The sequence below is a fragment of the Mucor mucedo genome, assembly GCF_025094135.1.
Source record: "Mucor mucedo strain NRRL 3635 chromosome Unknown EV154scaffold_5, whole genome shotgun sequence".
Taxonomy (NCBI): Eukaryota; Fungi; Mucoromycota; class Mucoromycetes; order Mucorales; family Mucoraceae; genus Mucor; species Mucor mucedo.
The window spans coordinates 486,060-512,631 of NW_026252289.1; the positions used below are offsets into that span (position 1 = coordinate 486,060).

At 35.9% G+C, this 26,572-nt stretch overlaps 10 protein-coding genes across 10 annotated transcripts; 7 read left to right on the plus strand and 3 right to left on the minus strand.

The window, feature by feature from the left end:
* Window positions 1-3,763: 3,763 nt before the first annotated feature.
* EV154DRAFT_435118 (uncharacterized protein) lies at window positions 3,764-4,423 on the plus strand. Its single transcript, XM_051596780.1, has one exon. It carries the CDS (start codon window positions 3,784-3,786, stop codon window positions 4,186-4,188), a length of 405 nt encoding a protein of 134 aa, XP_051462927.1. The 5' UTR covers window positions 3,764-3,783; the 3' UTR covers window positions 4,189-4,423.
* Window positions 4,413-5,362, minus strand: EV154DRAFT_435121 (uncharacterized protein). Its single transcript, XM_051596781.1, has 3 exons — window positions 5,223-5,362; window positions 4,946-5,169; window positions 4,413-4,887 (listed from the first exon to the last, which is right to left on the minus strand). Exons 1-3 carry the CDS (start codon window positions 5,281-5,283, stop codon window positions 4,429-4,431), a joined length of 744 nt encoding a protein of 247 aa, XP_051462928.1. The 5' UTR covers window positions 5,284-5,362; the 3' UTR covers window positions 4,413-4,428.
* A 1,397-nt stretch (window positions 5,363-6,759) lies between these two features.
* EV154DRAFT_598457 (uncharacterized protein) lies at window positions 6,760-9,654 on the plus strand. The gene is made up of 4 exons (XM_051607048.1): window positions 6,760-8,241; window positions 8,298-8,636; window positions 8,694-8,802; window positions 8,872-9,654. Exons 1-4 carry the CDS (start codon window positions 6,852-6,854, stop codon window positions 9,617-9,619), a joined length of 2,586 nt encoding a protein of 861 aa, XP_051462929.1. The 5' UTR covers window positions 6,760-6,851; the 3' UTR covers window positions 9,620-9,654.
* A 935-nt stretch (window positions 9,655-10,589) lies between these two features.
* On the plus strand, window positions 10,590-13,191 carry EV154DRAFT_492588 (5-methyltetrahydropteroyltriglutamate-homocysteine S-methyltransferase). Its single transcript, XM_051599690.1, has 2 exons — window positions 10,590-13,115; window positions 13,167-13,191. The coding sequence occupies exon 1, from the start codon at window positions 10,612-10,614 to the stop codon at window positions 12,922-12,924; it is 2,313 nt and encodes a 770-aa protein (XP_051462930.1). The 5' UTR covers window positions 10,590-10,611; the 3' UTR covers window positions 12,925-13,115; window positions 13,167-13,191.
* Window positions 13,192-13,421: 230 nt separating this feature from the next.
* Window positions 13,422-15,320, minus strand: EV154DRAFT_476534 (uncharacterized protein; the record flags this gene model as incomplete). The annotated part of the gene is made up of 6 exons (XM_051598042.1): window positions 13,422-13,481; window positions 13,546-13,584; window positions 13,694-13,791; window positions 13,847-14,077; window positions 14,182-14,537; window positions 15,133-15,320. The coding sequence occupies 6 exons, from the start codon at window positions 15,318-15,320 to the stop codon at window positions 13,422-13,424; spliced, it is 972 nt and encodes a 323-aa protein (XP_051462931.1).
* A 1,890-nt stretch (window positions 15,321-17,210) lies between these two features.
* EV154DRAFT_435133 (cytochrome P450) lies at window positions 17,211-19,330 on the plus strand. The gene is made up of 5 exons (XM_051596782.1): window positions 17,211-17,371; window positions 17,432-17,722; window positions 17,799-17,987; window positions 18,042-18,778; window positions 18,840-19,330. Exons 1-5 carry the CDS (start codon window positions 17,358-17,360, stop codon window positions 19,163-19,165), a joined length of 1,557 nt encoding a protein of 518 aa, XP_051462932.1. The 5' UTR covers window positions 17,211-17,357; the 3' UTR covers window positions 19,166-19,330.
* A 461-nt stretch (window positions 19,331-19,791) lies between these two features.
* EV154DRAFT_241681 (uncharacterized protein) lies at window positions 19,792-21,026 on the plus strand. Its single transcript, XM_051594551.1, has 4 exons — window positions 19,792-19,988; window positions 20,068-20,285; window positions 20,342-20,495; window positions 20,555-21,026. The coding sequence occupies exons 2-4, from the start codon at window positions 20,268-20,270 to the stop codon at window positions 20,851-20,853; spliced, it is 471 nt and encodes a 156-aa protein (XP_051462933.1). The 5' UTR covers window positions 19,792-19,988; window positions 20,068-20,267; the 3' UTR covers window positions 20,854-21,026.
* EV154DRAFT_456322 (uncharacterized protein) lies at window positions 20,885-22,595 on the minus strand (the record flags this gene model as incomplete). The annotated part of the gene is made up of 6 exons (XM_051597374.1): window positions 22,214-22,595; window positions 22,008-22,161; window positions 21,860-21,954; window positions 21,695-21,786; window positions 21,474-21,641; window positions 20,885-21,404 (listed from the first exon to the last, which is right to left on the minus strand). Exons 1-6 carry the CDS (start codon window positions 22,331-22,333, stop codon window positions 20,885-20,887), a joined length of 1,149 nt encoding a protein of 382 aa, XP_051462934.1. The 5' UTR covers window positions 22,334-22,595.
* Window positions 22,596-22,843: 248 nt separating this feature from the next.
* EV154DRAFT_241727 (uncharacterized protein) lies at window positions 22,844-23,339 on the plus strand. The gene is made up of 3 exons (XM_051594552.1): window positions 22,844-23,049; window positions 23,100-23,163; window positions 23,223-23,339. The coding sequence occupies exons 1-3, from the start codon at window positions 22,898-22,900 to the stop codon at window positions 23,277-23,279; spliced, it is 273 nt and encodes a 90-aa protein (XP_051462935.1). The 5' UTR covers window positions 22,844-22,897; the 3' UTR covers window positions 23,280-23,339.
* A 261-nt stretch (window positions 23,340-23,600) lies between these two features.
* Window positions 23,601-25,171, plus strand: EV154DRAFT_411496 (kinase-like domain-containing protein; the record flags this gene model as incomplete). The annotated part of the gene is made up of 4 exons (XM_051595459.1): window positions 23,601-24,041; window positions 24,094-24,216; window positions 24,271-24,365; window positions 24,421-25,171. 4 exons carry the CDS (start codon window positions 23,601-23,603, stop codon window positions 25,169-25,171), a joined length of 1,410 nt encoding a protein of 469 aa, XP_051462936.1.
* Window positions 25,172-26,572: the final 1,401 nt, after the last annotated feature.

The following is a 26,572-nucleotide window of genomic DNA, read 5'->3' on the forward strand; positions in this document are numbered from 1 at the left end:
ATAATCATGAAGTTATCATTAAAAATACAACACCGTAAAACTGACGATGGAATGTGATTCTAACTTTTTTTATAGTCTATACTGTTTTAGTATGTTAGCATGATTGTTCCAACGATCATTCAGTTTGTAAGGAGTGGTTTTGAAGTAGTTTACAAAGTCTTCAGCGTTAATAGGCGTTTCTAAGCTGATGCCAACAGAACTTTCGATCAAATTCTTTGATCCCAGCGAAAGACAGCCAAATTTTTTTGCGTTGATAACCAATATAGCACATTAGGGCAAGACCTACGTGAAAATGAAACGTCATTTCCAAAAAGTCTTCTATGTTGCTGAAGTTTTCTTGAATTGAGAAAAGGGTGGACATTATAAGTTTTTTAAAAATATATCTTCTCACTTCAAGTGTATGATTGTAAAAAAGTGGTTTCGCAGTTTACTTTTCGACAAAACATATATAGTTGCCGTCCTGTAAAAAATGCAAGCCTATCAGGCAGAATCTGACAGGCAGAACAGCATATGAAATTTGGATTCACGTTTAAACCTTTGTTGCTCTTACAAAACCTTAGATTTACTTGACATTCCTGAAAAGGCAGACTACTTTAAGTTGTGAAACCAGTATGAAGTTCGCATTTAAACATGGCCTCTGCACTTGTCATAACAATAAATAGTTTTTGTGATAATATTTCTCCTTGTTTCGGTAGAACAGCTACTAGTTGCAAAAATATTCAATTGAAAAAGTATAACTTTCATAAAAAAAAACCTACGACTTACCAGAAGTTACCAAACTAAATATAATTCACTTTTGAGCGCTGCTATGGCGAGGACCCGACTCTGTATTTTTGAGTAAAAACTAAGGATCTTTAAGGAGAATCCGCCACCGTTTTTATTAAATTTAGTCTAAAATACTTTCGATATCGTAAGTATTATAATATATTGATGTCATTGTTATGGACATTTAGTAGAAAAGCAGAAGAGAAAAGTTGGTAGGGTTTTAAATACACTATAAAATCTAAGCTCGTTTGTCGTGACATAGTGAAATCTTATTAACACGATACACCTTTAAGATTTTCATCTTCATGAAAAATTAACGAAATATCAAATTTTTAATGTAAACGAAGTATTATCTACAAATGACGCTTACAATAAACAATAGCTAAAGCTAAATCATTAAGGAGTCGCTTTGAACCTCGTTACTTCATTGATACTCGTCGTCAAATAATAATAAAGCGCTCGAACATCATTATAGTTGTTAGATACTTAAGGTGAAACAAATTAAGTATTGCAATTTTGAATATGTTCAAGATATCTGTAAACAATACGGAGGATGTTTTATGGCAACTCCTGAAGGCATAATGAAGAAAATAGACAATGAGCGACGAGGCTCTTTATAAATAACTAGGTAAAATTAGGCTTTAATTATTAATTGTCATCAAAAAAACTGGATTCGAAAAATCGTGGAAACAAGTTTGTTAAAGCCGAAAAGGACACCTTTGTAGAAAGCACATTCAAGGCAGGATATACTGATATGTAAATGATATTATAATGTAAAATCTGAATTGATGAATACTTTGTTTGTTTTTATTTTTGCTGTAGACACGCTCACATTCGTAAGTCCCGTGAGACATGATTGTTATTTTGTTTTATTTGACTTTTCTGGGTTAGCATTAAAACTCATGATATGTTACAGTTTTCCAAAAAAAAAAAAAAAAAATGCTTCTCAACGCAAAAAAAAAAGGGCGATGGTAAGAAAGCGTTAAGTTGCGAATGAACTCCATTTCTTTTATTCTGATAGTTTAACAAGAGATTCTGAGACTATTTTCAAAATAGGTTTGTGTACCGTCTCATGTTCAACCGTGCTTAACTTGGAGATTGTACAAGAAGGGTATTAACTCAATTACGGTTTGGGTGTTCGGAAATATGAGACTTTTGTAAGCTCTTACTTAAAGAACCAAGACATGTCGTGTATGTATATATCGCAGAATAAAAAGCACTGCTATTTTTACAGCTGACAACATTCTCTTCACAGTATTTTCGGTGTAGAAAGAATATATCAACTATTAACTCTTGGTCTTAATTAAACACTCACGGCTATCGCCATACTCAAGGTTCAATCCATCGGCTTCTTTAACGGCGACGAAATTCACAAAGGATCACACCAACAACCAGCAGGTCATTTTTTTTCTCGAAAAATTCTGTGTGTAACAAAGTATAAATTCAATGGGAGCTTGGATGGTTTATGTGGTAGTACCAATCAGTCCAAAGAAGGCAAATGGTGTGGCGGTGTTAAATAATGTCAAAGGAACCAAAAGGCTGAGGGACGTTACATAAGAATCTACAGAATATCTTAAAAATGTAGTAACACTCCGTATTGTAGATAAATTAGTAAGAAACAACTGTTTCATAGGGTCTAGATGTGTGTTGTGCACATCTGCTTCATATTCTTTCAGTAACCTGTATTTTATTTTTATGACCGTGAGCATAGTCTTTGTGTAACTATAAACAGGGCAGTCTGTATTTCGTAATCAAAAATAAACAATAACAAAAAAAAAAGGGATTGAGTAAGCTACTATAGTGCCTGAATGCATACTACATCATTTGATAGTGACGATTTTTTATTATTGGGTGCTCATGCACATAATTGTATAAAGAAAGTGTAAGAAAAAGAAAGAAGAAAAGAAAGGGGGAAAATCACGCCGAATGATGTTGTATCTCTTCAAAAAACAACATCAGACTTGAGCAACTTATTGTGGTTCCAGTAGGAGGAGAAATAGCATGATTTTTATAGCGACTAAATTACCCAGATTTGGGGCGGTCTTAATGATAAATTATATATTTTTAATAAAAATGGTGCATATAATAATAAATTTTCCGTAGAGGAATGATGTATTGCATGAGTATACACGTTAAATAAATCATCAGGCAACAGTTTAAATAATAATAAAATCTGACCTTTTACATAACTCTCTTCTTTTAGTGGCAAGAAGGGGATAGCAATAATAAAGGGATAAATGTCTTGTGTAAAAAAAAACAAAGGTAGAATTTTTTATTTACATTGGATTAAAATGCATATACACCAAACCCAAAAAAAAAATGTGTGTGCGTCGTCCACTTAACCCTCCTTTTTTCATCTCCCTACCCTCATCAAGGGATTAATGTTTCAAAAAAAGAGGTTCAACCATGTCAAATACAAGCCCCTATTGGGCTTAAAAAAATTATTTCGCGCTCTTGCCATTTCATAAGCCCAAAATAATAACAATACAGTACCATGACAGACACCAGTGGGGTTGCATATTTAGTATTACATAAAAAAACTCACGGGCTGGTAGCAGATTTGATTGGTGTAAAAATAAAATAGTTAAAAATACATACTTGATCAAAGGAAACATCGGGTTAAAAATAAATATGTCAACATTGATGGTCTTGTGGTGTTATAGTGAATAATGAGCACATGCCTGTGGATTAGCAGTGATTTCATTATGCCCACACCTACAAAGAGCCCCCAAGCAGGCTAAATAAATCGATAATTTTGTAGTGCCAAGAGCGAGAGTAACTGTTACATCATTTGAAAAAAAAGTTGCAAAAAAAGGCTAGGTCTTTATTTTAAATTTAGCAGGGCTGATGAATGTTATAGACTTTTATGTGGGTGTGTTTCAGGATGATCACATTTTTTCAAGTCCAGAAGGTCGAAATCATGCATGTACCTCTTTTTATTTTTTCATATAAATACAATGTAATTTTTTATTTTTTTTATAATTATTATTTTCTTCTTCATTATATTCAATAACACAAATGTTCAACAAAACCTATCTTATCGCTTTATTCTTCTTTGCTTTCATGGCATCTTTAGCAAGCGCTATTGTGATCAACCCTAAAATCACTACACCCAACTCTGGCACCAAATGGAGAGCCGGCCAAACCGTTACCGTCAAATGGGACACCACTTATTTCGACGGCACTAAGAATGTTCCTATTCCCGAAGGATCTTTAGGCACTATCAAGTTGGGTTATTTTGAAAATGGTGATGAATACAATGAGCACCTCAACTGGGATTTAGCCTCCGGATTCAGCTTGGCTGCCGGTTCTCGAACCGTTACTTTACCTGGTGATCTCGTAACTAAGACCAGTTATATCATCGTTTTGATGGGTAACTCTGGTAACGCCTCTGCTAAATTCGTCATCCGTGCCGCTGTCTAAGCAAAAACATGACACGCATTCATCATTCCTATTTTGTATATCACACAGAAAAAACTACATGCATTTCGCATATGTACTCTTTTGTCCTGTATTATATCCCTTGCCACTCGTTATTTACATAGTCCACTTTTTTTTTCTCCACTTTTTCTCCACACCCCCAGTATAGTTTCCCCCCCCCCTTTTTTTGTATATTCTTATCCCATAAAAAATAAAAAAATAAATTTCACAGTTTAAATATTTTTATTCAGACTTTTTGTTTAAACCAACGACATGCCTTGCATGTCTATTTAATTGTTGAATAGAAGCTACACCAAACAAAAAGGTGCTTGCAGCCCACTTTAATGTATTAACAGGTCCGTACCATCCTCTGTGTAAACAGACTGTCAAAGTATAAAGACTCTCAGCTAAATGCACTGCTACGACACCTTTGGTAATCTTTCGTACTAATTTAGGACCAAATGTATTACGTAATCCTAGCACCTGAGCTGGAAACTGACGCTGCAAATAAGCATCTGACGCATAAGTGAATACGCCTATCATTCCGAAAGCGAGACCCATTAAGCACATGACCGGAGTTGGTGGCGAATAAAAGGTATCTAAAGGCACTTGGGGTTGAGGAGGTGTATAGACGTCAGTGGCAGAGGCCACGATTGCTTTGGCAATTGCTGCAAAAGGAGGAGGACCGGATAGTGAGCTAGGCTAAATAGGAATAAGTAATGAATTTTAATATAATTTAATTTTCCATTTTTTACTGTACCAATCCCAAGGATTCTTCTGCCTCTTTTGCCATTGCCTCTAAAACGGGACGAATGTCTTCTCTCTTTTGTAATGGTGCTTTAAAGGGGATAGAAACAGTATGGACTGTTGTATCATTAGGCAACGTGTAGTCTAAAGTGAAAGTTTTGGAGTCGAGGCTTTTAAAAGTAGCAGTGGTTGCATTGTCAATTTTCGCAAAGTATCTGACATAGGCAAGATTGGTAGCTATATTATTTTTATTAGTTACTCTTAAATGCATTCCTCAAATAAGCAAGTACCTTGATGAACGCTCATATACGCTGCGATGGGAGCACTGTGAGGAGCAATAGCATCGGTCATTTTTTTTTGAAATAAAAAAACTAAATTAAAGAAGAAAAAGAAGTAAATTTATTTTTACATAATCTCCATTTTGTTCAATTCATACTCTCTGTGTTACTTGCGTGTTTAAAACACCTCTTTTTTTTAAAAAAACCTTGTTGTCCAGGTTGTGTTCTGTAATATTTTCTAATAAGGGGACAGACACGTTTATTTTTAAAACTCATGCTCGACAGAGGCTAAGATAAACTCGCAGTAAGCACATCATTGCAAAATATAAAAAAACACACACACATATTTTTGAAACGCTTATTAAACTATAAAAAGTTTTTGTTTCCCCTTTTTAATTTACATAATTTATGCCCTTCTTTTTGTTTAAAAATTTAATCATCAATAATAATTATTGTTTAATCCCGAAATTGGGGGGGGGGATAACTAAACTGGGGTAAAAGCCAAAAAAAAAGTAGGGTCCAGCATATACACAGTTTCTGACATATTTCAGTTTGAATGCTATTGCCATTGACGACAATATGAGCTCATAATGTCTAAACTCGTTAAAATAATGTTGTCAACCTTGAAAATATCCGGGTATTCAATTCGTTGGTACTTCGTGAGTCTATAATAACGTGTAATACAAGGGGTGGGGGAGATATAAGCTAAAAATTAATCGTCTTTTCAGACAATTATTAACAAACATACCATAAAGACATAAATGAACTTCTGAGAAGACGGAATTTTTTAATCAATCACACTGTATTGCCTTTTGCATTTTGCGATCTAGTCAATCAGTGTCATTCGAATTGTTTCTTTCACGTCAAGAGTGTATTTAGAGCTTCCCGTTAATTTTATCCCTTATTATACCAAAGATCGTTTTCATCCCATTAAACCACGCTACCATTCTTTAAAGCACACATCATTACAGTTAGTTCTTATAATGTATAAGCATACGGCTTCTTCATGTCAGTTACGGGTTTTAGACTCATTAATTACTGATAGTAGTAAAAATATAACTGATTGTGTGTTCTCCTAGCCAGTGTTTGTGGCGCTCTTTTATTACATTGATGAGGAGTCAAAAAGAGTCTGGAAAACTCAAGTTACACAGAATATGAACCTCAAATAAGTTGGTGACACCTCTGACGAGGCAATGATGTACCTAAATTCAGCTTTTAGCAACGAATCTATTTTAGCTTTCAGTTGATGTTTGACCAATGGGGTATATGCAGTTTAAAGGAGTATCCTCGCTGTGGCTGGAGGAATGACGGAGGGGGAGTTTTACTGCTATTTCTGCTGCTGGCAAAGGTTATGAGCATACACAACGTAGTAAAGATCATTAATGAGCTTACATCAATCAATCTGTAAATAGAAGCGATAAAACGTCCCCTTCAAAGGAAACAAAAATTCTTTTGGGAGAAAAGAAAATTGGTATTTCCTTTTTTATCAGGCAGCACCTTCTTTTGTGTAAATGAACATTAAAGCCCCTACCTTTTTTATTATTTTTTGTAAAGCCCTACTTTCTTTATATACTTCACTGCTTTAAATAAGCCCTTTTTTTCTCTCTCTTACCAAGAGTTGAAGCCGAATATATCGTAACCATGCCTCCCATTCAACATTTCAAGACAGTTTTCTGGTCTCAAAAACAACCTGAACTAACGCTACCCGATTTCCAAACGGGGTATGCAGTCTTACACCAAAAGCTAGGACAAAGCAAAGTCGAAAATGAAGAAATGATATCTTTCTTTAAAGACCGTATTGCTATCGAGGAGAGTTATTCCAGCAAATTATCAGACCAGGGAAAATCCTCATTAAAATCAACCGGGTTTGGTCGTGACGAAGGAGCTGGGCTTTTGAAATGCTTTACTCAATTGAAAGAAACAAGTCGCCGCATTGGCGAACAGCATAAAACCACAGCAGCAGCGGTTACTTCTCATGTGCTGGTACCTCTGCAAGAATTTCACGAAGACTACAAGCGCAATGTGTCTCATTCCAAACAGGCAGTTGACAGCATGTTGAAACAATTTGATGGTCTTATCAAAGAGGCTGAAAGATCAAGACATGTGTACCATCGCAAGTGCAAAGATGCCGATAAAGCCGAAGAGCAAGCTTTGAAAAATGCCGTGGCCAACACTCCTGCTACTACAACAGAGGAAAAACCAGCTAATGTACCTACTCCCCCACCACAGGAAGATATGAGTGCAAATATCAATATTCAGCTCGGAAATCAAATCATGCCTCAATCAGAATTAGATAGCTTAGTTAGACGCATGCGACAAGAAATCACTGTCCAGGATCATCGTGTACCAATTTTAGGGACTTATAAAAACACATCAACGGGTGAGGATATTGCCATCTGGTTACAGCATAATCTACCTCAGTGCAAGGACTCTCCCGCTATGGCAGACGTCGTGGGACAACAATTAATTCAACCTTACAATATTTTACGTTTGATTGGTCAACGCGGAAACAAATTCACCGCTTCATCCAACTCTTTCTATCAATGGCGTGTGGTAGGCGACGATGATAGCTCAAGTGTTTCGTCATCAACAACTGAAGCAACCTATAATGCTTTAGGGGGATTGATGGAAAAGATTGTGACCCCACCTATCGTGTCGGGTGCAGTATCGGAAGAACCTCATAAGAAAACGAGACGTGAGGCCGAGAAGGCAGATCAAGCTTATCGTAGCACAGTTATAAAATTGGATCAAATGCGTATGGCAATTGAAGAAGCCATGTTTGCTCACTTGACTGAAATGGAACAGGTGGAACTACAACGTATTCAACAATTAAAGGACTTTATATCTTCATTTATTGCTTCCATGTCTGTCCTCATTCCTCAGGATAAATTAATAATTGAAGAGATGATGGTGTTTCAAGAATCGTTAAAACCTGACCAAGATATACAATTCATTGTTCAACAATATGCTGTTTCTGGTTTCTCACCAAAGGCTATCCTTTATGACAATTATTATCATGGTATCTCGCATGGTAAGTAAGAAGAAAAAAAAAGGTATTAAGAGAGATGATGATTGATTTGATATTAGACCAAGTATTTGGTGTTCCTCTTGAAGAGTTGGGTAAGCAATCACCGGATAATGTTCCTCGCTTTGTAAGTGAAGTTTTGGCCGCTATTGAGAAAGGGGCTGAGGAAATTGACGATGTTGAAGTTAAAGAGAAGTTGTGGTCTACGCCCTATGCCTTAGATCGCGTGCATGCTACGTGTCTGGAATTGAACGTCGGTAGTGACGCTTTGACACCCGAAATGCTTGGAAAATATGAGCCACAGTTACTTGTTGCTGTATTGAGATATTTCTTGTTAGAATTACCAGAGTGTTTGATGACTTTTGAATTTTATGACCCAGTGGAGGCAATTTTAGGAGGCAGTAAGTTATTAACAATTGTGATAGATGGACTATTTTATTAAAAAGAAAAAAAACTAGATGGTGAACAAGATGAAACTTTACGTCTTGCTCCGTTTAGCAATCTTATTTCGACGTTACCTGGATCTCATTTTGCAACTTTGAAACTCATTTTTGAAAATATTACCAGGTAAGAGATGAAAGATTTTAAAAAAAAAAAAAAAACGTCACCTCAACGCTAATAAACGGGGTTTATCAGATTTATTTCTAATGTGGGCGCTTCCGATGAAACAATCAATCTCATATGTCAGTCTCTCGGACCGGTTATTCTTCGTGCTCGCGTAGACTCATTTTCGATCTTAAATAGCAAGACGCCAGTCAAGTTTGTACAGGAGTTGATCAAACATAGTAAAGAGATCTTTTCTGAATCTACACTCAAACTTCATGCTGAGAGTGAAAAAAGACGACTTGCTCGACCTATTATTGCACCTCAGCCTCAAGGAGACGAAGCTAAATCTACTAGTAAACGTGCCAATACTTTAATGTCGTTCATGCGGCCCACGATCAGCACAGCTGAGGAATTAAATAAATGGACTGTGAACTCTATGATGGGCGTCTTTCAAAGAAATACAAATCAGTCACCAACTGATCAGCAACCACCACCACCTGCTACAACAAATAGATCAGTTCCTTTGGCTTTCGGCTCGACCATCACGCAAGATTCTCCGCCATCTTCGCCTAGATTAACCGCTGCTACTGCTGCTGCTGTTGAAAAAGTCGAGGAAAACAAGGTGATGTTTGATGGTGACCATATTTTTGACGATGAAGTGCAGAACAGTAAGTCTGAGGACATTTTAAAAGATATTGAAGAGAAATCTACAGATACCAAAGAAACAATAAATGATGAAAAGAAAAAAGAAGAAGATAATACCCAACAACGACCATCTCAAGGTGGTCATATCGATTCGTCTTTCTTTGATGACGATGATGAAGAAGACGAAAATTAAAAATAAATAAAGATTTACTGTACTTTTTCTACGTGAACATGTGTTGCCTCATAACCGTTTTTTTCCATCTAGTATCTCATATTCTTTGATCAAAAGATTCTCTTTTGTTTTCTGAGATTCAAACATCATAGTTCGGAATAAAAAATGGTGCAATAAAAAATATATATCTATGTTTAAAGTCATTTTATTGGCTCATCTGTTTCTTGATGTTGAAATCCTTTCATCCATCAAAAAAAAAATGTCCAAATTAGTCTTGGATGTCACATAGCTTACAGTTCAGACATGGTAGTGCATGGTTTCATTTCCTCATTTCTATTTGTTATCGTTTTACAAATGGTTTGAGTTCTGTTTGTCTTTGTCTAGACCTTGCATTAGCGTATATTTGTTATAAAAAAATTAAAAAAACTGGGTTGAAAAATGATACGCTAGTGTTATAACAAAAGAACACTACTCTGTCTTTTGATTACTTCAAGATCTGTCGCGCGCATACGTGGCATCAAATGTTAAAATATGTACGACGCCAAAAAAAAAAAAAAAATTGAAATTAATTATGCAAGAGATTTTGATGCCGCGGATTGATTGGCCAAAACTATAAACTCTGGCCAATCGTTTTCTTTCTTTTTTTTTTTTTTTTTTTTTTATTCTGATCTTTGATAAATGTAAAGGATTAAATACAATTATAAAATAAAAAAACAGAGGTAAAAGCTATATCTCATGAAATAAAAAAAAGCTGCTTCATTAAAGTAGGTAAAACGGTAAAGTTAATAAATAACAAGTTTCAAGATATTTTTTTTTCTGCGGAGATTTGTACTAGACGATAATTATGCAATATAACTGGACATCTCTGTTGGCATCTCATCTGCCATGGCAGGCATTTACTTATTTAGCAGATCTAGTTAGAGAATTAAAAAAGGTATAAATATAAAATAAATCAATCCAGATTATTTCTTTTTTCCTTACTCTTTTAAATTTTCATTTAATTATATATAACAATGGTTGTTGCTACTAATCTCGGTTTCCCTTATGTCGGTGCTAAGCGTGAGCTTAAGAAGTCTGTCGAAGCTTTCTGGTCTGGAAAGATTTCTTCTGATGAACTCAAGACTGCTTACCAAGGTATCCAAGAATCTCACTGGAAGTTGCAAAAGGAACAAGGTCTTCAACATATTCCCTCTGGTGAATTCACTTTGTACGATCGTGTTTTAGATACTGCTCAACAATTCGGTGTTATTCCCACTCGTTACCAACATATCAAGGATCCTCTTCAACAATTCTTTGCTATGGGTCGTGGTATTCAAAAGGCTGCTACCGAAACTACTGAGAAGATTGATGTTCCTGCTCAAGAGATGAAGAAGTGGTTCGATACCAACTACCATTTCATTGTCCCTGAATTCGAACCTACTCAAGAGTTCAAGCTCCAAGCTCCTCGTTCTGTTGAACAATATAACACTGCTAAGGCTCTTGGTATTGAGACTCGTCCTGTTATCGTTGGTCCTGTTACTTTCCTTCATCTTGGTAAGACTGCCAAGGGTTTCGAGGAATTCGATACTCTCTCTCTTCTTCCCAAGCTTATCCCTGTTTACATCGAACTCTTGAATCAACTCCAAGCTGCCGGTGCTGAATGGGTCCAAATTGATGAGCCCGCTCTTATCTTTGATTTGCCCGCTAATGTTAAGGCTGCTTTCGAAGAAGCTTACAAGGCCATCAATGCTGCTACTTCCATCAAGACTTTAGTTGCTGCTTACTTTGGTCGTGTTGAAGATAACATCTCTGGTCTCCTTCCTCATGTTGATGCTCTTCACCTTGATCTCGTTCGTGCTCCTGAGGAACTTGATACCGTTCTTCCTCTCTTGAACAACAAGCAAATTTTGTCTCTTGGTCTTGTTGATGGTCGTAACATTTGGATCAACGATCTTTCCAAGTCCATCAAGTTGGCTCAAAAGGCTGTCGCTGCTCTCGGTACTGATCGTGTCTTCATTGCTCCTTCTTGTTCTCTTGCTCACTCTCCTTTCTCTACTGTCTTTGAAAAGAAGATTGCTGCCAAGAACCCTGAACTCTTGAGCTGGTTGTCTTTCTCTGTTGAGAAGACCAAGGAAATTGTCACCATTGCTACTGCTATTAACCAAGGTGTCGATGCTGTTAAGGATACTATCGCTGCCAATGCCGCTGCTCTTGAATCTCGTCGTACTTCTCGTCAAACCTCCAACCCTGAAGTCCGTGAGCGTGCCTCTAAGATCCCTGCTGCTGACTGGAAGCGTCCTGATGTCTTTGAAGTCCGTAGACAAGCCCAAGTTAAGAAGCTCAACTTGCCTCTTTTCCCTACCACCACTATTGGTTCTTTCCCTCAAAACAAGGAAATCCGTGTTGCTCGTCAAAAGTTCAACAAGGGTGAGCTCTCTCCTGCTGATTATGATGCTTTCATCAAGGGTCAAATGAAGTTCATGGTTGATTTCCAAGAAAGAGTTGGTTTGGATGTCTTTGTTCATGGTGAGCCCGAGCGTAACGATATGGTTGAACATTTCGGTCACTTGCTCCATGGTTATGATTTCACTGAAAACGGTTGGGTTGTCTCTTATGGTTCTCGTTGTGTCAAGCCTCCTGTCATCTTTGGAGATGTTTCTCGTCGTGGACCCATGACTATTGATGAGACCGTCTATGCTCAATCTCTTACCAAGAAGCCTATGAAGGGTATGTTGACTGGTCCCGTTACCATGATGAAGTGGTCTTTTGTTCGTGATGATATCACCCTCATTGAAGTCTGTACTCAAATTGGTCTTGCTCTCCGTGATGAAGTTGTTGATCTCGAAACTGCTGGTATTCCTTGTATTCAAGTTGATGAGCCTGCTATCCGTGAGGGTCTTCCTATTCGTCGTGCTGATTGGGATGCTTATCTTGAATGGTCTGTTGCTTGTTTCCGTCTCTCTACTGCTGGTGTCCGCAACGAGACTCAAATCCACACTCATATGTGTTACTCTGACTTCAACGATATCTTTGATGCCATTTCTGCTCTTGATGCTGATGTTATCACCATTGAAAACTCCAAGTCTGACGAAAAGTTGCTCAAGATCTTTGCTCTCAAGAAGTACAACAAGGAACTCGGTGCCGGTACTTTTGATATCCACAGTCCTCGTGTCCCTTCTGTCGAAGAAATGAAGCAAAAGATTGTTGATTTGCTCAAGTACATGCCCAAAGAATTACTCTGGGTTAACCCTGATTGTGGTTTGAAGACTCGTGCCTGGCCTGAAACTGAAGCTGCTTTGGCCAACATGGTTGAGGTTGCCAAGATCCTCCGTGCTGAATACGCTTAAATTCTACTTCAAGCAAAATATGTAAAAAAGTTCAACACTAATTAGATATCCCGATTTTTCTTATAATTCTGCCTTAAAACCCTTTCCCCACTTATGTAAAAAGTTCAACACTGTATAATAGTCCAACAAAAAAAGTATATATATGCTTATATTCTTTGTTTCAATAATAAAAAAATGATTTTTACTCATAATAATTTTGTCTTGAATAATTTCGGTTTCTTTTTTTTTTTTTTTTTTTTTTTAAAAAAAAAAAAAAAAAAAAAAAAAAAAAGTCGTGATAGAATACTAGAAACTGTTGCAAGTGCTTTGAATACAATAATATAGAGAATTTTAACAGAAAATACGCGCTTTTTGATCGTGTCCATACTCATGGTCTTTGACATTCAGAATATTCCAATTTTTATTCAAACTCAAAAAGTGTAATACCGCGCTTTTTGTTTATATGCATGATTTTATTTTCTATTCTTAGCTATTGATTTGTAATGATGTCAGTGTAGTCAGTCTGAAGTGTCTTCTTCTTCAGAATCCGCCGTATCCAACTCTCTAGACTTAAAGTACTAATTAGGAATTACATTAGATGATTGTTGTGTGTGTGTGTGTGTTTTTTTTTTGTAATCTTACAGTATTGTACTCTTGTTTCAAGGCATGCCAATTAGGTCTCTAAAAAGAAAAAAAGCGTTAGTTCAGACATACTTGGACACAAAAAACACGTTACATCTCTATATCCATGTTTGCTTAATCCTTTTCTCCATTCTTTCCTGATTTTTACAGGGTCCCATCCAATATTAAATAAAACATATTTGTTTAAATCGATAAACTCGTTAATATGAGGATATTCGTAGCGTGAAGAAATATACAAATCAATAACTTTTTTTTTTTTAATCAGCGTCAGGTTTGAAAGCAAGATAACCAAACATCTTACGTTTAGGAATAGTTTCTGTGCTACCACCGCGGAGGTAATGTGACAGATGGAGCGTAGATCCTGCATGAACATTGTAATGTGTTATTGTATGACCATCAAGAAGCTGTTTACCGGCATATATGATTTGTTGCGTATTGGCAGGAACAGCCTCTCTAACTTGGATATGTTTTTTAAGATCATCCACGGTGACATCTGGATGGACTTGGATTATCAACGTTCTTCCGCTGGCCACTTTAATGTATATTTGAAAATGTTCGCTGAAAGCAATAATACGTAATTGACAAGAGGAGCGGTAGGAAATTTAATGCATGTGAGAAACCAAATGTGAAGCATACTAGTGAGGTACCTGCGATAATGACCAAATTCTCTGCTTATATTTAAAGGTCGACTTTTATCATGACCAAGCTTAAGCTCAATATTTTTATTGTGAGTGCTGTCATTGACATCAGTGGCTTTGCTGTCTTCTTGGTCTGTTTGATCTTTATTTGAAGCACTACGAACATTACAAGGGGTAGTATTTCCGGCAGACACTTTAAAATAAGGTGAGTCTTGTTGTCGTATTCGTCTTTCTAGTTCCATATCGCCTGTCTGGTCCGATGCGAATGATACTAAATGTTTTCCATTCTCTTGATTACTGGCCAGGGCTGACTGCATTAGACAGCTTGCTTCCTTCGGCTGCATTGTGAGTGCGCTATAAAGAAAGAAGGACTAAAGATTGTATGACAACTTTAAGCATTTGTACAATAGCATTGAAATAATTTATCTGTGACTTTTGGCTTTCGTCACCTTTACTGTGTATAGCGTGTGTTCCTATATTAAACTATTACTATTAAATACTTTCCATGTTTTACACAGAGAATCTTTATCAAGGAAAAGCATAGATAGATCTCTGTGAATGAAAAGAGTACATGAAGCGTGGCATATTCGGCAGCTGACGACACGTCCAGTATTGGCCCCCTTTAACACTCATCTCAGAATTATCCCTGGAAATACTGCTTGAAACGAAATGATCCTAAAATTTAAACAAAAAAATTAAGCTTCGGGAATTAATATGAGAAAAGAGTGCCGCAGAACTAGGCGCGTGTGCTTCAGATCGTATTGTCTCTACAATAAACTTTAAGTTTACTCGGTTGACGGGGATATTATCCTGTTACCGACTTCTTGGTAAGGTCAAGTTAGATGTCAATGATTATTATAGATTTGTAAGGGTTGAATAAGACTTCTTGAGGCTCCGTTTAAACTTGGGAAAGGTTTAATTCAGCCCCAATTTTAGAAGTAACACTTACTAAAAACTGCGGTTAATTTTCTGCCGTTCAACAGGTACGGTCATCATTTTGTGTAATCCTAAAATCCCCAGAGTAAGCTTTGGCATATTCTCACACAAAATGTTCTTTGGAGATCCATGTAATCTTTGTACACAATTAGGATAAGGTTTCTTTATCAAAGCACACCAAATGTCTGAGTAACCTCTCATGGCTCAATATATTTCCCTTATATCAAATAGCAAAAAAATAAATGAATTCCCGAAAAAAAGCATCTCAGTTTTCTCTGGTTGCTTTTCCGCTATTGTGTGATTCATTGCTCGAGAAGGAGAAATAGCACAAATAAAGTTAAAAACAACGTGCTTTAACTTTTTTATAAAAGGCCTAATTTCGGTAGCACTAACTTGGTGCTTATTAATGATTGTGTGTTTTTTCGAGCTGTGACATGCATCGATGCATAAATGTTTACATGCCAGATGCTTCCCTCCAAGAAAAGGAAAAAAAGAAAAAAAAAAAAAAAAAAAAAAAACTCAGAAACGATATTTCCCAGTCAACTAGAAACCTTCTTGTTTCTTCTTTTACCAAATTTTTCAGAACAATGCTAACGGGGCGCCATTTGGAATATTAACACTAAAAGTAGCAGATTAAAATTAAAAAAAAATCCGGGACCTAAAAATAAAGATCTGCTGATATCTGTTGAATACATTACATTAAGCGGCCCAGTGCAGTGCATTGCCTGAGTGATGTATCATTACATCTATCGTCGAATGACCTGTCATTGCTCACAAATGTACCATTTTAAGCAGTGTCCGTAGGGGCAATTCTGAGATAAATGATAGGAACTGTACTCATTAATTGGCTAAAATTGTAATATCTACCATGGATGCTATAATATACAGGATTATTCTACTAAAAATAAGACTAGAATTAAAAATTATATAACCATAATAGTACGCCTTCAACAAGAAGGCTATTTACAAGTAGAGACTAATCCTCTATCCTATTCAATTAAGTTTCAGGCACACTCAGTTACCGGGGTGGGAGTAAAAAGATCTTCAAGCAAAATTTGGTTACCGCAGTAAAAAAATTGACAGAAAAAGAAAATGGGGTTTATTTTTTCCGCCGGGATTTAATATAAGCGAAATGAGCAAAAAGAAATTTTGACGTGGGCAAAAAAGAAAAGCATAAACATGTAAACGAAAGTGAATGTGACCGTAAATCCTCAGACCGTCAAATCTTAAGAGATACCTTAATTAAACAATAACCCTTTTTATTTCACTTCCTGTCTTTTAAACCTTTGTTTTTCTTTTTCCTTCATGTAAATACGCAATGTAACAATCCACAATTTTTTTTTTTTTTTTTTTTTTTTTTTGTGGGATGATCATTTTCAGTATGCCTGTGCTCAAAAATACTTGTCCCATGCGGGTCAACTTTTTTTTTTCGCATATTATACTTGAGCTCATCCTAATGAGACATTATGGAACAATAGACTGAACCCACGGTCAAGGGATGTTTCTCCGACACACGGAATACTTTCTGTACCCATTCTGTCCTCATCACAAGATCAAGTGTATCGATTTGCCATGTTATTTTGCACTATATAAAAAAAAAAAAGTTGATACACAGAACGGAAGATTAGTATCCCGGTTTATTTATAGTCGGGCCGAAAAGTAAAAAAAAACATAGACCTCACAAAACACGTTTTTTATTGAACTTATGAAATGAATTGATCGAGTAAATTAGATGCGCTAGTATATCAAGTAGATGTTAGCGGGTTGATTATATGGGTAAACAATGAGGATTATGTAAAATTCTTTATTTGGACATGAATGATTATATGTATCATTCGGAGAAGGTTGCAGACAAACAAAAAAGATCTTTTTTTTTTTTATTTATTTATTTATTTATTTCAACATGGTTTATAGCAAATTGCCAACAATAATTCAAAGTTTGATTTGGTTGTTACCATTGGCAACAATGAGCGTAGACGTATCAGTGTAAATCGATTTAGATTTGTTTCTCCCGATGTTATCGTTGAATATTTTTTTTTTCTTGTGTAGCCATTGGATTAAAAAAAATAAAAGTTCTCATTAAATCTCAATTTATTTCTCTTTTCCTCTTTTCTCTGTTTTTTCTTTCTAAGCGATTACTTTTTTTTTTAGAACTTAAAAAAAAGGTAACAAAAAAAAACGTATACAAATAAACAATACGCGTAATATTTACCAATTGTTTTCTTCATATTATAGAAAATGTCTTCTTCAAGGTAGAAACCTAAAAAAAAAAAAAAAAAAAAAATTATTGTTCCCGGCTAATATTTAAATAGTATTTTTGATCCTCGTTCTATTGAATCAGCAAAGAATACAGTAGCTTCATTTATGAAGACTGCTTTTTCTCAAACCAACGTTCCTACCACAACCGCTGTTATCTGTTCTGCCGTTGTCGGTTTGTTTGCTTATGAGCAATACGTCTATTTAAAAAAGAAGAAGTCTTTACCAGGCCCCAGCTTCAAAATCCCAATTATCGGTGCCTTTACTGATTCTCTTTATCCTACCTTTGAAGGTTATATGAGTAAATGGAAGAGTGGTGAGCTTTCTTGTGTTAGTGTATTTGACAGGTAAACCTACTTTCTTTTTCAGATCGTTAAAAAAAAAAAAATGCGAGGGGCTAAATGAATTGAATATCCGATTTAGATTTGTTGTTATTGCTTCAACCTGTGAATTAAGTCGTAAGATCCTTAACGCACCTGCATATGCTGAACCCGCTGTTGTTGATTCTATGAAGCATATTCTTTGTGCTGATAATTGGGTTTTCTTGAGTGGAAAGATTCACGTGGACTATCGTAAAGGATTGAACGTGTTATTTACCCGTAGAGCCTTAGGGTGAGAAAAGATAAGAGAAAATTAGGGGTTATTACTAATACAAGCATTTCTTAGTATCTATATCCCAATCCAAGAGAAAGTATATCAAAAACATTTCGATGAATGGCTTTCATTGGGTGGTATTTCTGAACAATATCAGTTACGTTTCCGTGAGCTTAATATGGAAGCCTCCCTTCGTGTATTCATGGGTGACTACATGTCTGACGAAGTTGCCTCTACAATTTCTCAAGAATACTTCAATATTACCGCTGCTTTAGAACTTGTCAACTTCCCTATTCCTTTGCCCGGTACCAAGGTTTACAAGGCTATTCAATCTCGTAAATATATTGTTAAGCATTTCATTGAAAGTATCAAAGATAGTCGTGTTAGAATGGCCAACAAAGGCACAGTCAAGTCCATGATGGATGCTTGGATCAACTCTATGTATGAAGATGAGATCGAGTGTGAAAAGGCTGGCAAGCCTGCACCAAGAAAGTTTGATGATCGTGAGATTGCTTTAACCATTTTGACTTTCCTTTTCGCCTCTCAAGATGCTACTTCTTCTGCTTTGACTTGGGCTTTCCAATTGTTAGCCGATCATCCTGAAGTTCTCCAAAAGGTTTATGATGAGCAAGTTACTGTTCGTAAGGGTGATCTTAAACAAGAACTTTCTTTGGAGTTGATGGAAGAGAGTCCATATCTTCGTCAAGTTGTTAAGGAGATTCTTCGTTTGCGTCCTCCTGTATTGATGGTGCCTTATCAAACCATTCGTGAATGGCCTCTTACTCCCAACTATACTGTTCCCAAGGGTTGTAAGTAGCAGTTTTTTTTATTTTTTTATTTAACGGATTTCGTGTTCTAATCTCTTTATAGCTATGGTCATTCCTACCACTTATCCTGCTCTTCATGATCCTGTCGCATATCCCAACCCCGATGCTTTTGACCCTGATAGATGGGGACCTAACGGTACTGCCGAAAAGTATCCCAAGAATTTCATGGTATTCGGTAATGGACCTCATCATTGTCTTGGTAAGGAGTTTGCTGTCATGCATTTGATGGCAGTCATTGGCCAAGCTGCTCTTCAATTAGACTTTACACATACTCGTACTGAAAAGAGTGACGATATTTCTATTTTCGCTACTATTTACCCTCAAGACGGTTGCATCATGAGTTTCAGACCCAAGTCAACCACTGCTTAATTTCCTATTCTCTTCCCTTTTTATATTTAATCTCATTTCTTTTTTAATTTTTGCATCAGTGTCCCTCCTACACATGTCCCCTTTGTCCCTCACCCACCACCCATAATACTTTTTACATTTTACCTCCCAATTTTTTTTTTTTTTATAAATATTTTTATGACAATTATTTTTTTTTTATTTTCGTTCTTTTATTTTTATTTGTTAGCTTCTTGTTTTTTAGCCGCAGCAGCAGCATCGAGAGATGCCTTCAAAGCTTTGAGCTGCTCTTGTTCCTAATTTCAAACTCAGTTTATGCGAGATACATTTCAACTTGTGTGTTTTTGTTATAGGAGCATGGGTTTACCTTTTGACGAGCGTATTGGCTTTCCATTGCTTGCTCTCTTGATGAGAATTCCTTTGATCCTGCAGTAGCTCCAGATTGGTTCATTTGATATATTTAATTCCTTTTTAGAAAGAAGAAGAGAAAAAGAGAAAAAGCTTAGCGGCCGCGGATATTTAAATTTAAAAAAAGGCGGTCTTTTGATTTTTCCTCTCGGACTTTTTCGCTGAATGTGAGAATCAGCCTGACAAACCGTACAGCTTGAAAGCGACAAGTAATCGTTGGCTATTGGACAACCTCTTCTCCTAAACGAACATGTCGAGTTCTTTCTGTTACCCCTAATAATGCTTAGCTTTATATAATACGCATGTATCTACAGTGTATCTGATGTATCCGGTGTATCTGCTGTTTCTCCTTTTTCATAGCGCAACTACAATTTCCGATGTCTATCTACAATTTATATGGGGTGCTATACTTTGCTATATTGAATGGAATGACATTCAAGTGAGAGTAACAACTTAGACCCATCTTAGGACAAATATATTAGGAGAAGCTTCATGTAATTATTAATCTTTGTACATAGGATATATGCTATGCTCGTGAAAACCTAACAATTTATCTTTGACGCATAACGCTTGTCCGTCACACCCGGATTTGCCGAACCAATCAAAATACTTCTTTTTTAGTCCCCGTGAGCTTCTTTCTGATTCCATAAAGAGCCAACAAAAAATAGATATTACGTCTTCCTTTTTCTCTTTACTCAATTCAAAAATCATAGAAAAAATGGCTCGTTCAAGACAGGTAAATATTAATTATAAAGTGAAACAGAACACGATTGCTTAATATGTCTTGTATAGACTCGTCGTGCTCCCACTCAACAAACCCGTAGTGCTCATACCATGCCTACAAGACAAGCACCTCAACAACAACATGCTCCTGTCCAGCATCAGACACCTCCCCCACCTGCCGTAGCACAACCACAACAACGTCAACCTGGCATGTTTGCTCAGAGTAAGTTCTAATTTAAACCTAGATTAAGTTTTGAAATTGACCTTTTTATTTTTCTTTAGTGGCAACAACTGCTGCTGGTGTAGCTGTTGGTTCTGCTGTAGGTCACACTATGGCAGCTGGTGTATCCTCCATGTTTGGTGGTGGTGGTAGTAGTGAGCCCCAAGAGCAAGCACAACAAGAACAGTACCCATCTCAGCAATACCAGCCTATGGCAGCATCAACACAAAACGGAGCCTCTTGTGAAGCTGATGCAAAAGCGTTTACACAATGTCTTGAAGCAACTAATAATGACATGTCTGCTTGTAAATGGTATCTGGATGCTCTCAAACAATGTCAATCCATGGCTTCACAATATTAGAACAATAAAGCTTTTTTATTTATATTTATATTTATCTGCGTTCATAATCGAAATCAAGTTCAAATTGAACGTAAGGTCGGTAGCTACTATCATTGACAGATTGTAAGTCATGATCCAAAAGTTCTTCTTGGTTGTCATTCTTGAATGATTGACCATGGACACCGCCTAAGCGACCATACTGAGCGACCATAATTTCATCTACCTTTTTATCGAATTTGGGTTTTGGTGAGATTGTAACGGAAGCAAAATCTGGAGGCAGACCGTAACGAAGAACAGACTCAACGAATACACGAAGAGCCTTCAAATGTAACCAAGAGGCAAAGATTTCCCCAAAGTTAGTCTTGGTCAAACGTAACAATTCGGATTGCTGTTCGCGTTCAGTAGCAGATGCTTCTTCCAATTCACGATGTTGAGTTTGGAGAGCGTCTTCGTCATAGGTGAAATCACGAGGAATAAATCTTTCTTCTCTTGCCTTGTGAGCAAACTCGTCGACAGCTCTTTGGAACACTGTAACAGTGAACAATCCAAATTCTTCATCCTCAGCAATTTTACTAATTTTAAAAAGATATGTCTATTCAATTTGCTACTCTGACTCCCCTATTCATATTTGGCTTACTTACACTGAAGAACGAGGAACGACCATATCTGTTAAAGTTTCATATTTGTTGTTCCATTGTTTGTAAAGCGCTTTAGGAACGGCGACAATCAAAGTAGTCAAAAAATCAGAGTTCAATACACAGTGCTGCTTCTTGACGATACCGTTCAAGTTACGAACAGACAAGTTACCGCTACAACGTAAAAATTAATATGATGTTGAACAAATGTATAAAGCCATAGTTACGTTTGCTTGCGTTGTAATGTTTGAAGCGAATTCTTGTTCTGGGTATAAACATTCATTTTAGTCTTCATGATATTATCAATAGCGGTAACTTCCTATACACAAATAAAAAGAGGGGTAAAAATTTAGTGCATCAGAAATCAACAAACGATGTTTCATAAATATTACCTGGCTTAAAGTTGCGGTAGTCTCCTGCAAAGACTTATCGGTACGATACTTCATGGTATTCCATTGGAAAGTAGTAATGTATTGATCAATAGACTCTATTGTATAACCATGTTAGCAGACAGAAACGCGTGAAACTCTTAAAACTTACTGTCATTAACTAACAACTGATCCTGAAGATTGACTTGTTGACCTCTCAATAAGGTGTTCAACATGTCAGCCATCTTATTAACAGATTGTTCAAAAACGGTATCATATTTGACGAGGTCATCAGATAAAACAACTAAAGCATCCAAAGTACCAATCTGTTATATGTTTAGTCTTTTCGTCATGTATTCTTCATCTTGTTAAGCTAACCTTAAATTCTGGGATATTGAACTGATAAGTTTGAGCATATTCAGTCAATTTGGCTTTAATATTCAAAAATGTGTTCTGCTTATCTCCCAAGGCAGGAACTGAAATAAAAGTATACTTCATTTTGTTTTATAGAGAAAAAGAAAAAAGAAAAAGGACACCTGCGAGTACAAAAATACACTGTTGCAAATAAAAAGAAAACAAATCGGACAGTCAAATCACTTGGGTCGAACATGCTCATCATCATCACCATCGTCTTATGGCAGCTTGTTATATGCGTTGCATATCCGGTTCGCCTTTTCTTAATCGTATTAGTAGTATGTATACTCGATAGATACATTTTATCGATTTTCTGATGAAACATCTAATTTAGCCCCGTTTCTCTAATCACGCTTTAAAACAAAAAAGCGTACCTCGAGCGGGTTGATAAAAATAAACAACTGATGGGAGCGAGAATAAATGAGTGATTTTGAGTGACCCAAAGACGTAATAAACGCTGCCTGTATTATGTCGTCTTCCAAATGAAGTAATATGTTTACATTTTCTTTTTGAAGCGTGTCACACAAGAAAGCATTTAGGAAATGTTGTATAATATTTCCTTGTTAAGCTAAAGACACAATACAAAGAAATATCTTTTTATTTTTGTATTTTCTTTTTTCCTTTCACTTTTTTCATATAAAAAAAAATATGACCACAATTGCTGCAACAACTAATACATCAGTTTTTCAGCAAAAGAATGAAGAAGCTGTAAAACAGTTCATTATGGATACACTGGATAAAAACGAGCTACCAAATGGGACACTGCAAGATCTTTTAAAAGATGGTATTTTACTTTGCGAGTATGTTTATGTAAACTATAAATGAACCGTGTCTTTAATACATATAATAGATTAATCAAACGATTCTCCAAAGAACCTATCGTAAAAAATGAAGGTCATACTAAATTTGCCCATGTAAGAAGACATAAACATTAAACGCAAATTGTTGCTGATGCGCATCTCTTTTCCTTTAGCAAGACAATATAGGTCAATTCTTAAGAGTAGCAGAAACTGTAAATATTTCTTTCTAGCTTTACAAATGTAATCATCTGACTTCTTTTCGTGTGTAGCTTCATATACCCCAGTCCGATTTATTTCAAACTGTAGATTTGCTCGAAGGGAAACGAATGCAAAGTGTAATATCTTGCCTTTTAGCAATCAAAAGAATTATGTGTGAAAGAAAAATCATCCCCAAACATAATCTGACAGCACAACAAAGAAACGGCAGCACTAGAAACTTGCTGCAGTTTGTGGATGAGCCCCAAAGGAAACAATCTGTGGATAATTTCATGTTGCACATTCCTGCAACATCCACCAAAAAAGTTCCCACCACCGCAGACTGGCCGATGAAAATGACCCTTCATCATCATCGACGAAGCGAACCAAAAAAATATTTTCACACTGAAAGGGCAAAAAAATCCACTCTTCAACAAGGGGGGTATGTCAAATCACAAGTACAGATAATATCAACAAGTAACAACCAATTATCAGTCAAAGAAACCGCGCCTGCTAGACGACTCTCTTCAGACTACAGTGTTCTGAAGGAATCGTTACCTGAGAAGCAAAAATTGAAATTGCCGCCTGTTCCAAAGCCTTCCAAATCTTCTCCTATTGTTATGGCCCCAAAAGCATTTACAGCTGTAGCAAAAAATAATACAGCCAACGCTGCAGATTATAAAAAGTCTTCTTCCGACTATACAAGCTTGGAATATACGAACAGAAAAACTTCCTTAAAAAAGATGGGTGCTTGTGCTATCAAAGTGGAGTGTGATGATGGGTCCATAGCTATTTATGTATGTATTCTCAAGCTTACACAAATACTTTAAAAACTAATAAATCAATTAGGCACTGGGAAGAAGTATCGGAAAAGGTCAATTTGGCGAAGTATTTGGTGGGTTAAACATGGATACTGGAGAATATGTAGCTATTAAAAGAATTAAAAGAAATCAAATGGACTGTGATGATATGGTAAGTTTAATACTGGTGATGCAAAATTATTGAGTCTGATGAACATTTCGATAGAATGAAGTAGGTGTACTGAAACATTTAAATAACGAGCACATTGTACGTTATGTTGGCTTTTCCAAGGATAAAGAATATTTAAATATTATTTTAGAGTAAATATGGATATCAAAGATAATAGAATATGTTGCTCACCAAACTATGCTGTAGATATGTCGAAATGGGATCTCTTCATAACAATATTAAGGCGTTTGGAAAATTCCCAGAAAAATTAGCGGCATCATATACATTTAAAATTCTGTCCGGCCTTCATTATCTTCATTCAAAGGATGTAATTCATTGCGACCTGAAAGCAGCCAATATTTTAACGACCAAGACTGGAAGTTTAAAATTGACCGATTTTGGTGTTTCTCTTAGTTTAAAAATGAAGGATGATGAAAACACTGGTGAACCAGCTGGAACGCCTAATTGGATGGCACCTGAAGTGATAAAATTTGCTGGTGCATCAGCAAAATCAGATATTTGGTCATTGGGCTGCACCATTGTTGAAATGCTAACAGGAAAACCACCATATGCCGGTATGCCATCGTTTACCGCTTTGTATAGAATAGTAGAAGATGATGAACCACCAATTCCTAAAAACATCATTTTATCAGAGGACGGTAGAGAATTTTTATTGGCTTGTTTTAAAAAAAATCCTCAAGATAGGCCTACCGCTTATGACCTCATGCAATCGAAATGGATGGCACCATACTTTAAACCATCACCAGCTTTTAATGTGATAAAGAGTAAGAGTGAAACATTACTGGAGCCATCCGACAGAGAAACGCTATCAGATGCACAGAATTACGAAATGACACATGAATTTGTAGACTATCAAACTAACCAGGTTGGGGAAAAATGCTATGGTTGCAAAATTCAGATGAAAAAAATTTGGATCAAAAATTGTCAGGGTAAATAATAACATATTTCTAGCATGTTTTTAGCATTATACTCATATCTCGTTGTGTTTAGATTGCCATTTGAAATTCCATCCCCATTGCATCAATAAAGCACCATTATGTTTGGATATTATACCGCAAGCAAGCAAAAAACCTTCTAGTAGAAAATCTAAAGTTACACCATTAGGTCCTTTAAATGGTGTTACTGGTGATCTAAAAAAAATATATCTTCCCGTTATTCAACAACAGCCCAAATATCAGTACAAGTCGGAAGGTTATTCAAAAATCAAAAATACAAGGAAACTAAATCCATCCTCCTCAATTATGACTTGAATAACTCACATCTTAGCACCTCTATATATACTTCTACATTTCATTGTAAATAAAACTCCATTCAGCTAAATTTATTCAATTATGTCCATTCACTACAAAATAATATAATAGTTATGAGCAAATTTTAACATGTTTTTTATCGTTTTTCATAAATCATTCTTTAAAAGGCAAAATATACCATCTGGCCCCAACCTGTCCTATTGACACCAATTGGTACACAGCAGCAATTGCAGCTGGGTCTGTAAAGTTTTCAATTAGAAAAAAGATACTGTTGACTTATGGGAAATAATTATCAGTTACCCAGATTACTTGTTGCGATTAACGGTTTCTTGAGAAATTCGAGAGATAAAGCAACGAATTAAGAATAAAAATAAAGAAATTTGACGAAGTAAAATTATCAAACTGCAAAAATAAACTAAAGTCTTTATTATACAATAAATTGGGTTCTTTATATACATATTCAGGGCTGGCTGAATATCAATCATTAAAGTGAAACCTGTCAAATATACAATAGGCGTATTGTCAATTAAAGATCGAGCATCTCATGGTACCTTCGAGAATCTTGTTATTGACGAGCGATCATATCATTGGATTGTATTATCTGGAATAAATGTATGACTATTGTTTTCTATATGTTGATGAGTAATCAATGCGTAGTAAATAGAGTGTAATAGCATGTATTTGATTTAAAGAGTAATGCAATAATGATTTATAGAAAGGTTATCAAATAAGAAAGAAAGAATTGATGATAGAGTTATATCTGTATATAAGCTCGATCACAACATTTCTGTGACTCGAATGGCCATACAATAGAATCTATTTGCTTCTATAACTGCTATAGTGCATTTTTTATATATAATAAACCCGTGATTGAATCCATTCTTTACAGAATGACTTTTTTTTTTATGATTGTATTTTTATCAAGAATCACTGAAGATAAGTGGAACAGTAAATAGATCTTTTATTCAAATATTACGATATTTTATTTTATAATCCTCCCAAAATACCCTCAGTGTACTCTTATTTACGTTTTACTTGCTTGAATCACAATATCTCAATGTAAAAGCACATATATGCTTGTCAACATT

Bases quoted from the DNA above. Each gene is read 5' to 3' on its own strand.
- EV154DRAFT_435118 (XM_051596780.1), top strand. From the start codon at position 3,784: ATGTTCAACAAAACCTATCTTATCGCTTTATTCTTCTTTGCTTTCATG.
- EV154DRAFT_435121 (XM_051596781.1), bottom strand. From the start codon at position 5,283: ATGACCGATGCTATTGCTCCTCACAGTGCTCCCATCGCAGCGTATATG. The intron at 5,170-5,222 runs GTACTTGCTTAT...AAAATAATATAG, and splicing joins GTATATGAGCGTTCATCAAG to CTACCAATCTTGCCTATGTC. The intron at 4,888-4,945 runs GTACAGTAAAAA...ATTCCTATTTAG, and splicing joins CAGAAGAATCCTTGGGATTG to CCTAGCTCACTATCCGGTCC.
- EV154DRAFT_598457 (XM_051607048.1), top strand. From the start codon at position 6,852: ATGCCTCCCATTCAACATTTCAAGACAGTTTTCTGGTCTCAAAAACAA. The intron at 8,242-8,297 runs GTAAGTAAGAAG...ATTTGATATTAG, and splicing joins TTATCATGGTATCTCGCATG to ACCAAGTATTTGGTGTTCCT. The intron at 8,803-8,871 runs GTAAGAGATGAA...GGGGTTTATCAG, and splicing joins ATTTTTGAAAATATTACCAG to ATTTATTTCTAATGTGGGCG.
- EV154DRAFT_492588 (XM_051599690.1), top strand. From the start codon at position 10,612: ATGGTTGTTGCTACTAATCTCGGTTTCCCTTATGTCGGTGCTAAGCGT.
- EV154DRAFT_435133 (XM_051596782.1), top strand. The intron at 17,723-17,798 runs GTAAACCTACTT...TATCCGATTTAG, and splicing joins TGTGTTAGTGTATTTGACAG to ATTTGTTGTTATTGCTTCAA. The intron at 17,988-18,041 runs GTGAGAAAAGAT...AGCATTTCTTAG, and splicing joins TTTACCCGTAGAGCCTTAGG to TATCTATATCCCAATCCAAG.
- EV154DRAFT_241681 (XM_051594551.1), top strand. The intron at 20,496-20,554 runs GTAAGTTCTAAT...ATTTTTCTTTAG, and splicing joins ACCTGGCATGTTTGCTCAGA to TGGCAACAACTGCTGCTGGT.
- EV154DRAFT_241727 (XM_051594552.1), top strand. From the start codon at position 22,898: ATGACCACAATTGCTGCAACAACTAATACATCAGTTTTTCAGCAAAAG. The intron at 23,050-23,099 runs GTATGTTTATGT...TACATATAATAG, and splicing joins GATGGTATTTTACTTTGCGA to ATTAATCAAACGATTCTCCA. The intron at 23,164-23,222 runs GTAAGAAGACAT...CTTTTCCTTTAG, and splicing joins GTCATACTAAATTTGCCCAT to CAAGACAATATAGGTCAATT.